The sequence below is a fragment of the Leuciscus leuciscus genome (assembly GCF_965113295.1).
Source record: "Leuciscus leuciscus genome assembly, chromosome: 8".
Lineage (NCBI taxonomy): Eukaryota > Metazoa > Chordata > Actinopteri > Cypriniformes > Leuciscidae > Leuciscus > Leuciscus leuciscus.
Window position 1 is genome coordinate 15,802,671 of NC_138732.1, and position 21,573 is coordinate 15,824,243.

At 40.0% G+C, this 21,573-nt stretch overlaps 1 protein-coding gene and 1 long non-coding RNA gene across 3 annotated transcripts in view; one reads left to right on the forward strand and one right to left on the reverse strand.

Annotated features, from left to right (window-relative positions):
- The window catches only part of LOC309504939, an 84,501-nt gene that overhangs the window by 23,166 nt on the left and 39,762 nt on the right, over positions 1–21,573 (reverse strand). The window contains exons 2-3 of the long non-coding RNA XR_014208231.1: positions 7,543–8,098; positions 5,596–5,662 (exon numbers count right to left, since the gene is read on the reverse strand). This is a non-coding gene — a long non-coding RNA (uncharacterized lncRNA). The remainder of the gene's footprint in view (positions 1–5,595; positions 5,663–7,542; positions 8,099–21,573) is intronic.
- Positions 8,139–21,573, forward strand: part of glra4a (glycine receptor, alpha 4a) — a 62,105-nt gene continuing 48,670 nt past the window's right edge. The window contains exon 1 of one of the 2 annotated variants that reach the window (XM_082178234.1): positions 8,139–8,278. In XM_082178234.1, the coding sequence (XP_082034360.1) occupies positions 8,211–8,278 (68 nt within the window). In that variant the 5' untranslated portion in view covers positions 8,139–8,210. The remainder of the gene's footprint in view (positions 8,279–21,573) is intronic. The other variant, XM_082178237.1, reaches the window with a different exon arrangement.

The following is a 21,573-nucleotide window of genomic DNA, read 5'->3' on the forward strand; positions in this document are numbered from 1 at the left end:
GTGTGTGTGTGTGTGTGTGTGTGTGTGTGTGTGTGTGTGTGTGTGTGTGTGTGTGTGTGTGTGTGTGTGTGTGTGTGTGTGTGTGTGTGTGTGTAGCATCTAATGAATAAGAAGTCTCACACATTCATACTAGATTGCTTACTAACTAGCTTACTTCCACGTTTGAAAAATAGGGTGGATTTGGCTGTTTGTGGCGAGGAATTCCCAGCAACCCCAGATTTCTATGTTCACTGTATGGTGAATATGACTTTCTAGAAAGGTTATCATTCTGCTTGAATCTCATAGATTCCAATGTAATTATGTGTCAGCCAAAGGGAAGAAATATCAGCCTCAGAGAATGAAGTGTGTGCAGCCTTGAAGCATTATTTAAAATACTGAGATGTAAAAACATGACAAAGACCTTATATTAAACTGAAGTGACAAATGAAATGTGCTGAGATGCCTTATCCTGCACAAGTGTTTATTAAGATGGACCAGATACCATGTGAAACCCCACTGTTCCGAACTGAAGGGGTTTTCTGTATGATTTTGTGCAACTTAGCAGAATGGGACTGACAAAGCGCAAACACCAGACAATTAAATTTGAGGCCCGTCCACAAACTGGCTTCAGTAACAGTACAAGTGATCATACATTTTTATATAATGCTACAAAAGCAAATGATATCCATCAATGCCAATTTATGCCATCAAAATTCAAATATTTACATTGAACTTAAAAACGCAGCGAAAAATTGGGACTGAAAAGGTGTGGTCAGTTATTTTTGCGGCTGACCTTATTGCATATGCATTTGTAGGAGTTTCCCTTTCAGATGCAAAATATATGGGAGGAGAATATTTAAATGAATCATGCAAGGTGATTTACTAAGGTTTGCACAAGTCAATTTACTGGTATTTGCGCCATTATTTACAGCCAAAAAGAGCGATAGTTTATGTAGTATAATAGTACACCTAAAAAAATCTTCAACGTAGACATTAAACAATACAGGACAAGGAACAGACTAAACCTGAGGGGTTAAGTACAGAGGGCAAACAAAGGAGCTAACGAGTTAATTAATAAGGTACAGGTGAATGAGATGAATCAACGAGTCGAACGGGGAAACTGGGTCAAAGTAGAATAGCAACTGAACATAATGAAAACTAAGGCTACGTTTACACGGAAACGATCTGAAGAGAAAACGCAAAAGTGATCACTTTCTATTCTGCGTTTAGACGAGCGTTATGGGGGGGAAATCTGCGTGCATATGGTGACGCAAAAGTGTGTGAAATTCAATGAAGTATGCACTCCAGGCGGCTAGGTGGCAATGTGAAGCACTGATCGGTGCCTTCACTGTCTAGCAGACTTTTGCGTTTTTACCGTTTAGGCGGAAACGCAACGGAGGAGCGTTTTTAAGATTTCCACTCTGGAGGGTGGTTTCACTTTTTTGCGTTTTTAAGCCCCAAAAACGCCGTCGCCGTCTAAACGAAAGGCACATCTGATCAAATATTTTTACATTTTCACCCGCGAGCGTTCTCGTGTAAACAGGGCCCTAGGACAAAACAAAACATAACCCTGACAGCACATGGTTGTAGATAGACTTAAGGCCAATTTATACTTCTGCGTCGGGTTCGCGTAGAAGGTACGGCGTAGCATACGCATTGACGTGTACCATACGTCGTACCCTTCGCCGTACCCTGACGCGCACCTCCTCAAAAATGTAACTACGCGTCGCGGCGACGCGGACCGCAAGATCTGTGATTGGTCGGCTGGATAGCATCGCGTTTCCTCCTACGCATTTCCGGAATGATCTTCTGCACTCTGCACCGCCCGCCCGCCATTTTTTAATTCCGAAGATCAGTGAAGAGCCATGGAAATAGACCAAGTGACCGAGAGATTGCTTGAAGAAGTGCGGAAATACAGCCATCTGTATGACTCCTGTCCTTCAGTCGCCATTGCTCGTAGAAACCTAAACTCAAAACAGCCGCGAGGAATGTAAACACAGTGGAACTGGAACATTAAAACCCACCCGCGTCGGCGGTGTAACTGCAGAGCAACACAGACATTCGCAGAAGTATAAATGCTCACGACGGCGTCGCCTACGTGCGTAGCCTACGACGTACACTACGGCGTACACTCGACGCAGAAGTATAAATTGGCCTTTAGGCACATTAAAATTGAAGATATTTTAATCTTCAACATGGCTCATCCAATGTGACTTAAAATAACTATGTTTATAACTAAATTTAAACCCTCAAATTTTATGTGGTATTCAGCATTTCACTCCCACACTGATTTCAAAGCCCAAGCTAACACCATTTTTAAGTAACTAAGTTGGTTTGGATGCTCGCCCATAACTGATTGAATAAGGTACTGAAGGAATTAAATGCTGTCTGTCAGTGTTAACGTTCATAAAACTGTTCCTCAATCAAGTGAAGTAGTAGTAATTCAAACAGAGCAAGTGTCTAATCACAAAGGAAACGAAGTTCCACAGAAGTATGAAAATGCATGTGTGAGAGCAGATAAAAGCCACAGAGATTGGATTTAAAGAGGAGAGTGGCATCTTTATGCATGAGGGCTTGAGATATGAGCAGGCACATACTCTTCACTGTGTGGGGAGATCCGTGATCTCTCAACAGCCTCACAAAACCTTCTGACACCCAAAATCGCATTCAGATTCACACAAACACTTTTCTTAAATACCATTTAGGATTTGGATCTCCGAAGAGCAGACTTCCTAATCTAAGACTAATCATATGGATCTATAAGAGCACTTATTCTTGACATCAAACAAAATCACTAACTGTGGCATTCTTGTCATCTGTGGTTTGGACAATTATTGATCTGAAGGTTTGATATAGCAGCAGGCAATTAACAATCCAAAAAAAAAAAAAAAAAGCCAAAACAAACAAGTATATATTAAAACAATCCCAAGGGTTCTACTGCCCTTTATGGGCTTTGTAAACTGTCTACATACCATTGAAAAAGGAATCAGCAAACCTTTTTTTGAAATGAAGCAAACTGCTGGCTATTTAGTGTGTCATTGTGAATCAGGAAGAGGGTCATCAAAGATACTTGAGACTTTAATTCAGTCCTCTCTAGATGGAAAATTACAATCAAGCTTAATTGTTATGTGCACCATACTTAAATGTCTGGATCAAAAGTGAAAAAAATGGATATCTGCATAGAGAGCCAAATGAGTAAAGATGTGAAACATTGCTCAGCTGTAAGAATTTGATTAGCTGTCTAAATATCTGTCTAGTCTGTAACAGCTTTTATGATCATTTTTATGATGTAGTTTTAAGAATTTAAAGTAGTTAGAAGTCTCTGTGGAGTCTCTGAAGTTGACAGCTTTAACATGTCAACTTCGTCTTCCCAGTGTGATACTTTCTGTTATTAGTTGAAAAATAGGAAATAGAAAAAAAAACTAAATTGCTCAACTGTACAACACATGGGTAAGATGAAAAAATATATAATTTTGTCTGATGGTGTTGACTTGTAGTGATATAATATTCTTTGCATATGGGGAATTATTCTTATGTTGTTTCATGATTTTATTTACATATATATTTGGCCTGACTTACATGCCTTATATACATAACATGTGCAAAGACACACACACCATGACTATTTATGAGGAAATTCATTGATATAATGCAATCACTAGCACTTTACCCTAACCATCACAACTAAGTGTCTAACCATTATCCCAACCTAAAAAAACAGCCCTTTAAAGACACAATGACATTTTTAATGGAATATTGCTGTTTTTATTTGTGCACATTTTTTGAGTGACATCCTGTCACTCACATGAGATCACAGCAATAGCAAACCCTGATGTAATGAAGAGCGAACATGTCTGACGCTAGTTGCCCACTGCTTAAATCATGCAGGTCAGGCACAAATAAAATGTATGTATTTTATGTGGTTTAAAGACAGATCCTTTGGATTCACGTTGAGAACATTTCTGTTGCTGCTACAAGGTGGCACAAAATAATGCTTACCATTACACTGAACAAGTGAGCTAGTGAGCATACTGGAGAACCAGAAAGAGACATACTATACTGCTAAAAGGAGAAAAGCAAACCACTGGAAGGATTGTTGAATTAAATTAAATATAAAGTAAAAATTAGCTTTATTCATTTGTTACCTTGCCAATCAGTTGTTTGAAAAAATATTTGCTAGTATTTAAATCTGTTGCAACCTCAGTTGGACCTTTGTCAACACCGTCAGTATTGGTCAACAGTATTATTTTTGTTAATTTTGAAAGAAATACATTTATTCTTTTATCAATTTATTGTGCTAAAAATATTAAAATATCGAATGAACTACATGATGTTATGTCTTACTTACCTTAGAACATTGGTTATACAGTATGTGCTTAATAGGGGTGGGCAAAAAAATCGATTCACATATGAATCGCGATTCAAACGTTACCGATTCAAAATCGATTCATAGAATTCCAAAAATCGATTCTTGTTTTTTTTTTTGTTTTTTTTTTTGCAATATACATTTTTTGGTATTGTCCTGAAATGAGTTTAGCTTGCCATTCCCATAGATGGCGCTGCATCGAATACACACTTACGCCTGCACACTCTTGTCATAGCCAAAAGAAGAAGTGCAGCAGAAGCGAAGCGGAGCAGAAGGAAGGCTGGCTGGCTGGCTTTGTGGCGTGTCTGTTTTTATTTCGGCTCCCATGTTAACAGGTTAGAGCTTGCACACAGCCTGCGTGACACGCGCGTCTCAGGTGTGGCCCGAGTCGTGCGGAAAACGTGTGCATGCTAGAAATAGAACCGACGCCTATTTTTCTCGCGACACGCAAGCGTGTTGGAAGCGTTTCCAGGCAAAATAGAATGTTAATATGTCATTTTGACACGAATATTCATATTAATAAATGACATTTTGATGTTTGAAAGTCTAGGTTTTGACATAAATGCAGATATAATGTAGGCTTATTGTATTTTTTTTATCGATTTTCAAAAATTGCACCTGTCAATACAGAACGAAATATTCTGTAGCCTATTTTGCCGTCAATAGCCTACTCCTTAAACTACATTTAGCAGTATTGTTTGTTTAATCTGACTACAGCACTTTAAAGCTAAATGTAAAAAAAAAGAAAAAAAAAAGTATTTAAGTTTTAATTTAAACTTGAATTAAATGTATTCGAAAGCTGGCCAAAGCTTGGCACTTTGCACTGTTTAGTTGCAAAAGTTTTTATGAAGACAAAGTAATAGGCTATCAAACTTCATTTAATTTGTTATTTATTTTCTTTTAAATTGTATGTCTACTGCAATCACACAGGAAAAAGTCAACTACATTTACATACTGTGAATCGTTTTTTGAATCGAGAATCGTTTTTGAATCGAAAATCGATTTTGAATCGAATCTTGAGACTAAAAATCGGTATCGAATCGAATCGTGAAATTTTCTGAATCGTGCACCCCTAGTGCTTAATATCAAAAAGGATGGTAGAGAATTGAGGAATTTAGGAACCGGATTGTTCATAATAGTGAGTAACCGACATTAATGCATTAATTGATGCATATAAGTTTGTAATATGCACAAGACAAGTCTAAACCTTTCAAATCAGAATAGATTTGTGAACAAATTTTCATTGGTACCTGCTGGTGGAGTCACTGAGATCTGCAGTACTACAGTAGAATGAATCAGGTAACAGGACTCCTGGAGCTGTGAAGGACAGCAGAGACAACAGGTGTAAACGAGTGACTTAACGACTTGATTTGTGGCCAAGAAATAGCAGCCAATAGGGAAGAGATGTCACAGCAATTGATATTCAACTATATTTGGTTTCCACTTGTATGCCCCTTCATGGTGTTTGGTCCCAGCAGAGTGACGGATGGATCTCCAGGCCCCATATGTCAGCAGTCCTATAGGGCTCTTTGTGTCAGCCTACAGACATGTGAGCACCATACACAAGGGAAACCTGAGAGTTAGCTCAGCATAAAGTTGCAACGGTAGTATTGGTACCTGCAGTCTTGACACCCTGCTGAGGGTTACAAATACAATCCAAATATTTTCACATCACCAGCCGATGCTATTCTAATATATATATAGTGTTAATGGAATTACTTAACTATTAAGCTTGTGATTGCCTTTTGGATTTCAATTTAAAAAGCAGCTAGCAGACAGAGATAGATAGATAGATAGATAGATAGATAGATAGATAGATAGATAGATAGATAGATAGATAGATAGATAGATAGATAACTTTCAAAAACAACATACCTCATTATATAGAGCAACATTTTTGGCTGGATATCACATGATAAATACTTTCCAAAAAAAATAAAAAAATAATTCATTTTCAAAACAAAACAAAAAACAAAAAAATAAAGAGGGGTTGCTTGTGTTTTCAAGCTTCACACTTCTGATTCATTCATTTAACAGGCTCTAATGCATATTTCATAAGCCAGGCGCTGTACATCAGGAGCACAAAGATAATTGTAGAGGTGAGCGTTTAATCTCACGTTTTCCCCCTGAAAAGATTAAAAAGAGCGAGACCTTTATCTCCTTAGGAGACAGTGGTATCAACGGTGTCATCCGCTGAGAAGATGAATGACTCCAGCTGAGGTAATTTGATGGTCAGGAGCCACAAGTAATTTTTCATTCAGAATGAAATTTCTGATGTGGTGCCTTTTCATCTCGAGTTTACAAAGCCAAAAACAGCCTTTTTTTTCTTCTTCAACACCCTGCTGAATGGAATTTTAATGCTGGTCTTAGGTGGTTTATACTGGTCTGGATTACTCATATTTAATTAAAATGTATTTTAAGCCCTATTCGGACGGAATTAGTTTTACAAGGGTAGATGGAGTAATGTAATTTTGCCACAGGATGTCTGTAATAATAATGGCCAATTCGCACGGGACAAGATATCTCAGTAAAACTAGCAGAAGTGGGAAGGGTAACTCGATTTACGCACCGCCATCACCCTCCTGTCGTCATGTGCGTATTACGTTGCTTCCTGATATCATGTGTGCAAACCTATATTTGTATATATAAAACAGTTAGTTCTGGTCGAACAATGTATTAATTTAATTCAGATTGGATTATGTTGATAATAGACACTTACCTAACGCTAAAAGAAGTTTTGTGCCTCTAGCAAGTGCTTTTGACCTTCTTTTTGATCTGAATGGTATGTGGAAAACACTTGAGTTTTGCCACAGACTTGTCCCACCGCCTAGAATCCAACTGAATGCTTTTTCAAGGGCCTCCATACTTGAAAAATCACAGAAACGTAATTTTTCCAGACCTTTTTCCAGAAGGTAAAGTTACCGTAATCTTTACTGCCATTGTCCGTAAAGATGGCACATTCGGATGGGACAAAAATTCTGAGAAGCTCTGGTAATAATTACTTTAACCCACCTCTCCATGTTAAACTAATCCTGTCCGGATAGGGCTTTAATCAAATTTATTCCATAAAAAAACTCCTTTGTAATGCTAGTTGCACACTGTAAACATTAAAGTGTTTTAAATATTGAAATTCTTCAGTGAAACCTTGAAGGTAGGTGTCATTTGTATGGTGTGTATATATATAACATAGTATTTACCATTATAAACCAGCTTTCAAATATTAATATGACAGCTAGCATGTGTTATGAGCACATCTCTTCCTCTCAGGTTTTTGGGTCTCCTTCATCTTCTTTCATACTCCAAGTACATATTATGTGTAATGAAGAAAAGCCTTGAAGTGGTTAGTCCTCCACACCGAGAGAAAAGGAGAGAGAGAAAAAACTATCATAAACAAAGCCAGAAAAACCTCCATCCCCCTTCTCTGATCTTCTAGATCCTCCTCTTTCTGCTCCTCTTCTCAGTGGGCTCACCACACGCCATCTCCCTGTCTTCAAATGCGCTGCTGGCCCTTTAAATCCTCTCCATTATAATTCCTGGAGCGAGCAGCTGGTCATAAAAAAGAACGAGAAAGAAAGGGAAAAGCACATAGTCTCTTCAAAACACAAACCCAGACACATAGACATGCTTGCGCTCTCACCTATTCTCACTGACATCTGAGGAGGGGAGGGGGACACTGTGGAGGATTTTCCAGTCAACAGAAGTGAGCAGGGAGGAAGCCAGAAGAAGTTTCCTCACAGACAGGCTTGGATCACTCTGCAAGACAATGCATTCCTGTCGAGTTTTACCTTCTCCTCTTTGGATTTGGTAATTCTGTAGAGTTTAAGTTCTTCAAACGGACTGAGAGACAGAGAGACTGAGCAAGAGAATGCTCCCTCAGGTCATAAGGATTTTATACGTCTTGTCTTTTTTCTTTTTCCAAGGGGGCTTTATCAGGTAAGACAAGCAGTGGTTTTAATAGCATGCATGTATTGGTTGTGTGGTGTAGTGTTGTGTTGTGTTGTATGGTCTGATCATTACAAGAAATGTCAGTAATATTTATTAGTTTAGGATCCAATTATTGTGTGTTGTATTGTTGTTGTGTGTTTGTATAACTGGGCTGCATATCTTGGCCAGAACACTCCTTTAAAAGAGATTTTAATCTGAGGTGCTCTCCTGGTTAAATAAAGGCTAATAAATAAATAAATAAAAAATAAAATTGCACATATTAATGATTTATTCAGCAAACTTAACAACTACCTTACTAACTATTAATAAGCAGTAATTAGGAGTTTATTGAGGCAAAAGTCGTAGTTATTAGTTTGTTAGAATTGGACCTTAATCTAAAGTGTGACTGAAATGTCACATTGAAATCTTTTTTGTGTATTCCAGTTTTTTTCTTGAGAGTAATAGTTAAAAGTAATAAGTAATATATAATATTATATTTATTAGAATATTCGAATAATATAATACTAAATGAGGGTTTTGTTAGGTTTATTTTTTATAATTTCAGAATCATGGCTGGTTTGATTTAAACTTTCTCAACACAGATAACATTCGGTCTACGGAAATGTGTGATTAATTTAAACTCAAACTGACAGAGAATGCAGTGTGCTCCTCTCCTGCCAATTAAGCAAATTTCCAAATTCCATGCAAATTCCAAATTCCATGCAAAAAAAGGGAGCTGAAATAAGCTCCTTGTAAAATACCATATATTGCATTTCTTTTGTCTTTTCCTTATAAAATTAAAGGTAAAAAGTTTGAACCATTTTGTCAAGCAGAATTTTTGTTTTATATTTTATGATATTTTTGATAGCCTGGAGTGCCTGAACAATATCCAACAACATAAAACTCACAGTAAGGGTTGTGTCTCCATAATTTATGAACACACGAATAAAGCAAGACTTTGAAGAATATGAAAGGATATATAGAGAATCTCAGTGCTATTTAAATCTTAAGATGGCTCTAAATAAATAAGTAAAACATTTAAAAAATATAAAGAATATAAAGAGTAACTTAAAAAAAGCAAAATGAGATTTTCTCCCCTTCTCTGAATGAAAAAAGTCAAAAGTTTTGCAGCGAGTGCACTCCCTGTTTCATGCCCCATTGCATCCAGGTGTGAACAGGCTGGAGCTAAATTTGCATAATCCCAAAGTCTGGGTCTGGTGACGAGCATCCGCTCTGAGAGAGCAAGACAGACACTGACGGAATGAAGAGGCGATTGAGTGAAGCCATTCTAGATGAGATTAAAGGAAAAGTGCTGGGTGTCATAATGATGTAACAAAAGGTACAGCTCTAGTGAAGGTATGAGACAGAGTGCATGAGACAGCCAAGGACAGGGTGACTGGCAGAGGAACATGTTGTAGATGTTGTGGTATGTCACATGTTACATGCACACATGAGCACAGAAAGGCTTTGTGTCTCTGAAGGGCCCATGGTGTGACTTGCGGGTGGGAGATGACATCCCTTAGCGATCGCACTCACTAGCTCAGTGTCAACCTGCAGACACTGTGTGGGCGATTCAGAACATGGAGGCAGAGATGAGCGGTGTTTGGGCTGAGCTGTCGGACTCTGAGGTGAGGGGGCGACAATGGCTATGAAAGGAGCCATGCAGAGACCTGGGTAGAACCCAAAGGGGTGGCTGATTAGCAGGTAGACAGGTCATGAACATAGAGCGACAGGACCGCCAGGAACTTACGAAATGTACTGTGAAGAAGAGTGACTCAGAACAGCCTCAGCATGTCTGTGCAGACTTCAGGTCAGCCGTGTTGTGATTGGGTGAAGATGAATATGAGAAAGTCACTATTTGTTTTCACAGACATCTTACAGTTTTATAATGAACGTTTTGAACTGAGAATAACTTCAGGGAAAACATAGGAAAAACATTATCTCGAGAAAGAGAGACTAACGTAGTTTGAAAGAGCAGCTGGTGTGTGAAATAAAGACATCTGTCAAGACAGAAACAGAGGGATTTGCAAGAAAATATAAGATGCTGAGATGGAAAACAAAGGGATTTGTGCAGCTCAAACTTTGTCTCTTATTAATAATAAAGCAGTACACCGATTTCAGTTTTCCACTCAGAGCTATACACACATTTTTAAGCAAGAGTACAGCATTCCCACCAATCAGCAAGGAGAGAGTGCCAAATTTGACCCCAAAGTCACACCAGCACAACTCTCAGCAGTAATAGAAATGCAGAGGTCAGGGGCCACTGAGCAAAACACTAGTTAGATTCTTTCCACGAATCTCTGGAATACTTGATTCTGATTGGCTGTCTGAATCTGAAATATTTGTGAATAATGACACTCATCCAGGGCAACACTGCATCTCAAGAGCTCCACAGTCTAAATATTTTTAAATAATAAATATTTTAAACTCTAATCAATATTCCACACACACAGACACACACACACGCTCACCAGTCGCATTTATTTGATAAAAACAATACAGTAAAAACAGTTATAATTATTGTGAAATATTATTATAATTTAAATTTTTTTATATTTTAAAATGTAATTTAGTCCTGTGACGTAAAAGCTAAATTTTCAGAGGTAATATTCCAGTCTTTGGTGTTACATGGTCCTTCCATAAAAATTATATTTGGTGCTCAAGAAACATTTCTTCTTATTATCAATGTTGAAAACAGTTGTGCTGCTACCTTGATACTTTTTTCAGGATTCTTTTCTTCTACTGTCACTTTTCAATTTAATTTGTACTTGCTGAATGAAAGTATAAAAAAAAGAAAACAAAAGAAACGAACCTCACGATCCCAAAAACGCAAATCAATATTTCATTTATTTATGTGCCATGTATTTCCAATTGGATACTGCATACAAAAAAAGTATTTTGCTTAAAACTCAATTATATTAAAGACCACCTTTTCTTTAATAAATAATCATATTCAACAACAAACTTTTTAAATGACTAATGTTGTTCATTTTAACCATTTTTAGGTGATTTTTTTATTTTTATCTGCTAATCAGGATTCAACAAGCAACTCAACACATTGTTATTCACCCGTTTTGCTCACAGCAAACCAGTGCTTGCACCTCTCCCACAAATATTTGTCTGTCTACCTCAGCAGCTCTACTGTGAAAACAAAGAGAGCATACAACAGTATGCAGAGCGGTAGATGGAGGGGCAGATTTAACCCAGGGTTTGCAACCAAACTGTGGGACAGCAGCACGAGTGGTTCAGTGATGTGAGCATGAGCATACAGCTGAGAGGTGACAGACTGCTGTGCAGTAGTGTGAATGATTGTTCCTGGCCAATTTCACTCACCATCGAGATGTGAGAAAAGTTAATGCCCTTTGCTTTTTACACAATGAAAGGAGTACTGCATGTGGGGCACCTAAAAACTCAGAGAGGTCTAAAAGGACAAGAGATCTTGTTAAGAGATCAGCTGTGAGTGAGAAGCCTGTGAGTTTATTCCAAAACATAAACTATTCTCTTACATTTTTGGTACTTAACTCTTAACCTGGCAAAAATGATTTTGAGCTCGAGTGAATAGCCAGTGGGCTGTGGTGAAATGAATTTCTTTCCATTGCCAGCTACCAAACAGCACGGCTGCAAGAGAAGCACAACATGAAGTGTAACTAATGTGGTTGGGCCACAGTGCCTCATTTAAATGAAGGGCCTGTGGGATTATCTTCGTGCTCGTGGTTTGACAGATTGAAGCCCAGTTGGAAAAGCCCTACTGGAGGTTGCTACAGTGAGCTATTACTTTAAACCACATAGATGAGTCTTTATGTGGTTACAAATTCAGGGACAGCAAAACAGGTTTGAGTCCAAGTAGATAGAATGACAGATAGATTGATATAGAACTTTATACTCCATAGAAATCTATATTCATATACATTATTGCAGAATGTGATGAAAGGCAATTCATTTCATAGGAAGATGCCTTCTAAGGCAGCATCAATACCACCATGGAACCTTACACCTAACCTGGAACATTCTACTGAAGCTGTAAGTCTTTGCACTGCCCAAATAGCATTGTGAATTGGAGTAGTTTGATGTTATCATCTTGCTAAGCTAACAATACTTTCATAAGCATATAAAAATGCTTATCACAAAAAAAAAAAAATCAATTATGATCTATTTTTAATTGTACCAAACTATTTTATAGCTGTTTTATGACTAAAGTTTTTGGTATTGAGTGTTTTCCACAGGATTTTGTGAGACTATGCTGGGTGGACCTTGGACACTCTAGGGCCCAAAACCAGTCCTGGAGGGCCACTGTCCTGCAGAGTTTAGCTCCAACTTGCCCCAGTACACCTAGCTGGAAATTTCTAGTATGCTTAGCAAGACCTTGATTAGCTGGTTTAGGTGCGTTTAATTGGGATTGAAGCTAAACTTTGCAGGACAAAGGCCCTCTAGGAGCAGGATTGGACATCCCTGTTCTAGGGGGATCCAGGGGCATGGTCCCCCATAAGAAAATGTTGTACATTTTACAATTAGGCACAATTAGGATGTTGCCCTAAAATGTTGCCTTTGTAGTGAGCTCACTAGGTTTTGGAACGGCATTTGTTTTGCTGCTGTGCATGCTGGTCACTTTGTCACATCCAATGATGGTACAACAAAGTTGTTTGGCTGAAGATCTCATAACAGCTGGGAAGCTTTGACTCATTTAATCCTGGGGGAAGATCTTTCAAAAAGATAATAGGAAGAAAACAGAGGTCTTGGCAGGAGGTGCTGTTTCTAATGAAAAAAATAATAAAATTGCATTGCCATTGAGAATGAAAAAGCGCAATACCTGCAGATGAGGAAAATGAAGCATGCAAACAGCACATCCCCAGACTGTGCTACATGACACAAGGTCATTTACTTTAAGGATGGATAGTAAACACAAGTAACAACACCCACCAGGACACATCAGTCTCTTTGTCCTTCTTTCTTTATCTTTTGCTCCACTTTCCTGTTCACTAGCCTATGTCACGCATGGCTGGTGAAGCAGTTTTGGGAGGTGGGTGAGGGGAGATGGAAGCTGAAGTGGGGATTACAACTGTGCTCGTCAGATAACACAATGTCAGAGAGCGAGGCGGCACTTTTTTCAGCATGAAATGAGAACACAAGCACACTAGAGCCATGTAATTCCTCTGAACGCTGAATAAATTATTACCCTCTGTGAGGGCACCCCTTTACTCCGGCCCACTATTGTAGGAACAAATTAAATTCAATAGTGCTAATCACAGCTTTTCAGTAAATGCCTGACTAACGCTCTGACCTCCAGACAGGCTCAGAAACTGGGCCGTGCCGATCCAGTGTTTGGTTTATTGATATTTCTGGTGTCATGGTAGTTACGAGAGCGCCAATGCTACCAGCTGGAGATTTGCTCCGCCGGTCAGTTGCCATGACAATTGTGGTTTATTGATCTATTTAGCTTATGGCCTTATCCATTAACCCTGCATGACAGCTGATTTTTTCCTAATGGAGAAACGGAAGCAGCCGCAGTTTCTCAAGAGCAAAGCATCAGTGGTCAAGGAGGATGCAAAAGGCCTAAGGTCACGCCACAGGCATCTGAAATACGTTCATAATCATTAGTATGACTGATGGACTGTCTTGACAAGAGAAGTACAACAGGTCACGAGGGATGGAGCCACTCAGTCTAAGTTGAGTGAATTTACCGTAAGATACTATTGCTATATTCAAGACAAAGAGAGATATAGCCATTATAGAGAACATTATGCCAGTGCTTGTGACTGTACCGCATCCGTCCAATAAACGATTCAATGCTCCTGGTGCAAATATAGGTCAATGTATAGTATAGGTCACTTCTGAAAACAATCAAATTTGTCTATTTCCTCATGCCTATGGAAAATAGACTAGACTATTTTTGTTTCTCTAGATTTAATATTTTAATTAGGGAATGGAATGCAAATTATAAGCTTGCCAACCCATGCCATTACGAACAGGGTGACTGATGCTAGTTGTCACACTTCAGACTCCAAGCAAATATTTCTCGGGTTGACTTCTACTATACAAAAGCAATGACATTTTCACCATCATTGGCCAGAAAAAACAAAAAACAGTTTACTGAACACATGCTGATCTCCTAGTGGGGTAAGTTGTCACAATGTAACTTGTCTATAAACATTCTGTTATATGCTTTTTAGAAGTAAAATTATGAAACACAAAACAATTCATTAAAGAAAAAAAATGTCAAATCATTATTTTGACCAACATAAATTGTAATGAATAAACTGTATACTTGTTATAGCATTTAAAACAGCTGTGAGAGCGTAATAAATAAATAGAACCAGACATTTAGGAAAAGTTCACAAAACATTGCTAGACAAAAGCATTTGTGTAATTGGACTTTTAACTCAAAACCTTTTGACAACTTTCCTACAACTAGCCCCCATCTCTACAATTAAAATTTACAAATTAACCAACAAAGAGAACAGACACACTACAATACTTAAGAGATATATGTTGCATATAACCGGCATACACTCCCTTCTGTTTGCCAAACAGCTGAAGCCAAAAACGTTGAATTAGACATGCATGACCATGCCGACTTGCTCTTTATCTCTGTCTGCACAACCAGCTGCAAGCCCATGCCCCATCTATTACTTAAGAACTCCACTATCAGCTCATCTGGTCTTCCCACATCGCTTCCCCATTTTCCCTTTCTTCTCTGTCTTTATTTTCACCCTCACCTTGATGTCCAAAAAGAAGGTTTCAGGCCACCAATCTTCCTGGCCCAAGCCAGACTACACCAGACATTGTTTACTCTGACTAATGGCACCAGTGCAAAATTCCTGGAGGGCAGAGAGAATATGTGCATCTGTACAATGGAACATTTATGCCTGTGTCACAGTTGTGTTGTCAGTGTACCTTCTAGATCGGAGACTACATTCCCTGCTTGAACACAGCATTCAAGAACACAGAGCTATTAGCAGTTAAATCAGTGCAAAGCCATTTTAATCATGCAGCATGGTGGCTTTATCTGAAAAACTGTTTCTCAAACACCCTCGTAAGGATTTTACATTCCAAACGTTTTATGGCACTTTCACATAAGAGCTTTTGGAAGCTGGCATCTTCTCATCAACAGCTGTCACTTGGTTATAGTCGTTAACAGCTACCCTTAGTGCTCTTGATGACGTACCATGGTTTAGAACTAAAAGTGTAATGTAAAAAGACAACAGTAATCACCAGTTTAGAATCAAACTCAGGTTTGAACCTGCCTTATAGCAAGAGGAGATTAGCGAAGGTCTGATTTTACCCACTCACTGTTAATTAGATTTCACAGGAAATGACAGTCACACATTATAAGGAATGAAACAATCCCAGAAATCTGAAGAAAACTCATCGAGGTAAATGCACAAGAAGTGAAAAGGAATAGAAAATGTCACCATGTTTGACACTGTCGCTATGGTTACCTCTATGGTTAGTTAGTGCGGTTGTGACTTCAACTGTTTGATCATACAGCTGAATTAATATAGTCAAGCAGCTACTATAATCTGAATGAACCAAACATTTCAGGATTGACACTTGTAAAGCAGTTGCTGCTGTAAATCCCAAAAAATGACTGTGAACGCAGCCATAGTATCACCTTTTCTAGATCTGCACTGCATAAACCTTATCTTTTGTAATAAATAATAGAATTAGGTAAAAGTCCATACATAGATTAGTTGCGGTTATATTTTATTGGTAAATTATTGGTTATTATTCATCAGTAAATTAACCAAAGGTTTAATCAATTATTCCAAAAAAAATTATCGATTAACCAGGAGAAAAAAAAAATGTGTTAGATTATACGATTAATCGAAAAATAATTGATAGAGAAATCAATTGAAAAATGATTATGATGGAAAAATGGTTTGTTCCAATAGCTGTCCTACTGAAAGTGGAAAAAAAGAGACAGAATTAAACACCAGGTGTAAACAGGAACGTGTCTCCTTTGTCTACTTGTGATCCGATCTACAAAACGCATCTTAATACCAGGTGTAAACAGGGCCTGTGAGTGAGGCCAAATGTAGTCTAGACACTGGATTCCTGTACTCCCCTAAGCAAAGTATGGACTTTATTCACTAAGTGCTTCTAAGATGCTTGTGTATGACATACCACCCACACTGTGAGTAAGCTTAGAGGGAGAGAGCAACTGCACCTCTCTCTGTTTACAGAGATTAATCACCGTTTTTCTTATATGAACCAGCACCAAAATGTACTCATTTGCAATGGCTCAACAGTGCCTGAAAAAAATTGTTCGTCACCCCACCGGTGTTCAGTCGTAGTCTGATGCCTAGCACTGCGAGGTGCATTGGAGAGTGCTCCAATTAAAGTGGTTATTTCAGGTGTCCATAAAGGTGAGAGGAACATCTTGACCTCACTACGCTAGCATGAGTGCCAGATACTGCATGCTGGAACTCTAATGGCTCATCCAGACCATTTGTTATCATTTACCAAAGTACCTGGGTTCAAAATCCCACACAGATGTACTACTCGCACGATATAAAAAAATAAAAAAATATAAAAAATCAGTGTGCAGCATCCATACTGTGCATAGTATGCAAATTGTTTTAAACATGGAATATCCAGATGACACATAGCCTTCAGAAAATGATGAACAGCATTTGAAGCATCGTTTTATTTTAACTATCAGGAACAAGCTACTTTAAGAATTAATTCAATAAGCTGCAGGTTGTCAGGGATCAGCCAGGCTCCACCTCCACCCAATCACTGAGATCACTGTCACCTGAATACTAATCACCAGCACCTGCACGCCATCAACTCAAGCACTTATAAGCACACACTTCCCTCTGGCACTTTGTCTGGTCTTGTACATGAGTAAAGACTACCAAGCTTCATCGCTTACCTCAGAAGTGATTTCATCAAAGAATCTCCATCTTCCAGTCCGTGTTCCTGAGCCTCCTGGATTTGTCTTCCTCCTCTGTCTTCCTCCTCATCTCCTTCGTCGTGCCTGTATTTCATCTCCTCTCTCCAAAATGCTGGTGTGTGCTTCTCCCACGTTTTCATCCATCATCAAAGACAGTCAGTATCTCCGGATCCATTCCTCCTTGGTCAATATAAAACCACTCACCACTGAAGTTGTCTTATCTACCTCCTACATTTCCATAACTGTACGTGCTCTCCTCGACTCTGGTTCAGCAGGAAACTTCATATCTGACTCCCTCTGCCGCCAGCTCAACCTCCAGAAAAGCTTCACTGAAACCCACTACCAGGTACACTCAATAATTGGCAAGCCTCTCAACAAGAAGAACGTCCGTTTCTCCGTAGGCCCTCTCCACATGCAAGTTGGACTCCTCCACTCTGAATCCATCACACTACTGGTTCTGGAGAATTCCACCGCTGGTATCATTCTAGGGCGTCTGTGGTTCGTGCAACACAATCCCATCCTCTCCTGGGCAACGGGAGAAATCCTAAAGTGGGGTGATAACTGCTTTTCCGGATGCTTCCCACACCTTCCTCAACCAGTAATACCGATTCCAGTCAACACCACCTCCATCGAGAGTCCTCTGGAACAGCAGTCTATCGACATCCCGACCTGTTACGCCCCCTTTAGCGACGTCTTCTGTCCCAAACGGGCTTCATCGTTGCCACCACACCGGCCATGGGACTGTGCCATCGACCTCCTTCCGGATGCGCCAGTGCCCCACGGTAAAATCTACCCACTACCTCTTCCTGAACAGAAGGCCATGGAGGAGTACGTGGAAGAAGCCCTCCAACAAGGTTACATCCGCCCTTCCACCTCCCCTGCTGCTTCAAGTTTCTTCTTTGTGGCGAAGAAGGACGGAGGCTTGCAGCCCTGCATCGATTACCGTGCCCTCAATAAGATTACTGTTAAATTCCGCTATCCACTTACTTTTGTCCAAGCAGCCCTGGAACAACTTTGTGGAGCAACCGTGTTCACTAAGCTGGACCTCCACAGCGCTTACAACCTCGTCCGGATACGTGAGGGGGACGAGTGGAAAACTGCCTTTGTGACCCCAACAGGACACTATGAGTACTTGGTTATGCCTTATGGCCTGGTAAACTCCCCCTCCGTATTCTAGGATTTCATGCATGAGGTGCGCCAGGAATTTCTCCATCGTACGGTAATAGTCTACATCGATGACATTCTGATATATTCCCAGAGCCTGGCCGAACACCGCAACCACGTTGCGGAGGTCCTTCAACGCCTCCGTGAACACCAGCTCTTCCTCAAAGCCGAGAAATGTTCGTTGCACCAGTCCACCACCCAATTTCTCGGCTACAACATTAGTGAACACGGCATCCAGATGGACGAGAGGAAGGTAGAAGCGTTCAGAAACTGGCCCATCCCGTCAACCATCAAAGAACTTCAGCGTTTCCTTGGATTTTCAAACTTCTACCGCCGGTTCATCCACAACTACAGCTCCATCACCTCGCCACTAACCAATCTCCTCAGAAATAAGCCCAAGTCTCTGTCCTGAACACCATCCGCCAATCAAGCTTTCCAAAACCTCAAGGATTCCTTTACCAGTGCGCCGCTCCTAGTCCACCCAGATCCCAATAAACCGTTCATTGTGGAAGTAGACGCCTCGACCACCGGAGTAGGAGCGGTATTATCTCAGCAGCAGGGGAAGCCACCTCGTCTCCATCCATGTGCCTTCTTCTCCAAGAAATTATCCCCGGCGGAGATGAATTACGATGTCGGTAACCGATAGCTACTTGCAATAAAGCTTGCCTTAGAGGAATGGAGACACTGGTTGGAGGGGGCCAAGGAAAGCTTCACGGTACTTACTGACCACAAAAATCTCCAATACCTCCGTGAAGCCAAACGACTCAACCCCAGACAGGCAAGATGGGCTTTATTTTTCACCCAGTTTGACTTCACAATCTCCTACCGTCCTGGTGCAAAAAACTGTAAGGCAGACGCTCTTAGCGTATCCACACTCCCGAAGAGAAAACAGAAGAACCTGAACCCATCCTACCTCAAAAGATCTTTGCATGTCCCATCCAGTGGTCACTTGACCAACAACTCTCCTCCAGTGTCTCCGAGCCATCTCCGCCGGGGTGTCCTCCCGACCGTACCTACATTCCCAGGACCCAACGCACCAATCTCACTCACTCTGCACATACATCTGTGGGCACTGGCCATCCAGGGGCCAACCGCACCTTCTCACTGCTACAAGCTCGCTTCTGGTGGCCAAATATGGCCAGGGACGTGAGAAGGTTCATACAAGGATGTCATGACTGCGCCATCTCAAAGACTCCACGCCACCTTCCATCCGGCAAGCTCCTTCCGCTGCCTGTTCCTCATCAGCCCTGGTCACACCTGGGAGTAGATTTCGCCACAGATCTACCTCCATCTGACGGTAACACCTGCATCTTTGTAATAATTGACAGATTCTCTAAATCCTGCCGTTTGATCCCCCTTAAAAGTCTACCCACAGCCATGACTACTGCAGAGCTCCTCTTCAACCATGTATTCCGGTACTATGGAATTCCCGAAGATATAATATCCGATCGAGGCCCCCAATTCATATCCCAAGTGTGGAAGGCGTTCTTCAAGCTGCTAGGTGTGACCATTAGTCTGACATCTGGATACCACCCACAGTCGAACGGCAAAATCCAAGAGATTGGTCGCTTTCTACGAACCTTCTGCCACGGCCACCAGAACTCTTGGAACCAGTTCCTAGGCTGGGCCGAGCACTCCCTTCCAGTGCGTGCTCGGCTACCAGCCTCCACTGTTCCCATGGTCCAGGGAACCCTCCGACGTTCCCTCCGTCGACTATTGGTTCCGAGAGTGAGAGGGTCTGGGACGACACACATCATCACCTTCAAAGGGCAGTGCGCAGGGTACTGTCAGGGATCAGCCAGGCTCCACCTCCACCCAATCACTGAGATCACTATCACCTGAATATTAATCACCAGCACCTGCACGCCATCACCTCAAGCACTTATAAGCACACACTTCACTCACTACCCAAGTTTCATCGCTTACCTCAGAAGTTATTTCATCAAAGAATCTCCATCTTCCAGTCCGTGTTCCCAAGCCTCCTGTGTCTTCCGGATTCGTCTTCCTCCTCATCTTCTTCGTCGTGCCTATATTTCATTTAATCTCCTCTCTCCAAAACGCTGGTGTGTGCTTCTTCCACGTTTTCATCCATCATCAAAGACATTCAGTATCTCCAGATCCATTCCCTCCGTTATTATCTCCTCTTCTTCAGTTCCCGTTATTGCTTTTTTATATTTAATCAATAAACTGTTACTCATCTCAATCCACTTGTTTGGAGTGTCTGTTTTGTTACACAGGTGAAATTAATGCTATATAGCAAATGCTTTTGTTTGCATTAATTGTTTGCACAAAGTACTGATTATTGTCTTTTCAATCTGATAGCAAAATTAGTTATTTCTGACAAAATTAAGTTGCCAGTTACAGACATTTAACATTATATTTAAAATCCATTTAATAGGCCTAGATTGTAAATCATCAGACTTTATTTTCCGTTGATCATATAACAACAATTAAAGAACATGAACGATCTTAAATAAACGGTCACACTTTAGATCAGGGTCCAATTCTCACTATTGACTAACTATGACTTTTGGCTCAATAAACTCCTAATTACTGCTTATTAATAGTTAGAAGGGTAGTTAAGTTTAGGTATAGGGTAGGATTAAGGGATGTAGAATATGGTCATGCAGAATAAGGCATTAATATGTGCTTTATAACTAAGTACTCATAAACAGCCAAACAGCCTAGTAAAATGCATGCTAAGCAACTATAGTTAATAGTGAGAATTGGATCCTAAACTGAAGCGTTACCAAATAAACATAACAGGTGTTCCACAAACCCATTATAATAAATGTCACATTAAGCTTTGTTGTCATTTAGTGTGAAATAACAACAAATGACGTCATTACTTCTGGCAAGCACCTCTCCATTTCTACATGTTTAGATGAGCTGAAAGAGAAATTATTCATATCCTGCACAACTACAGGTAAAAAAATTATAATAATTATCACCTTGAAACCAAAAAAGGTGTGCAATTACTATTCAGTAAACGCACAGCTAAAATAGTTCCAAGCAGGTCTTGACTGCTTTCCAGTTCCATATCACTTCGCCAAATGATTTCAGTTATTTCAAAGGTCCTTACAGCCTTCAACAGCAAAAGGATAAAAATGACAACTTTCAAAATGATGTTTCATTTTCTATAGAAAACACTCTCTTTCCAATACAAACACATATATATACAGTATACAGTACAGACACATACGCACAAAAACTTGTCAGTGCTGCCCCACAACTTACGAGTTTCCTA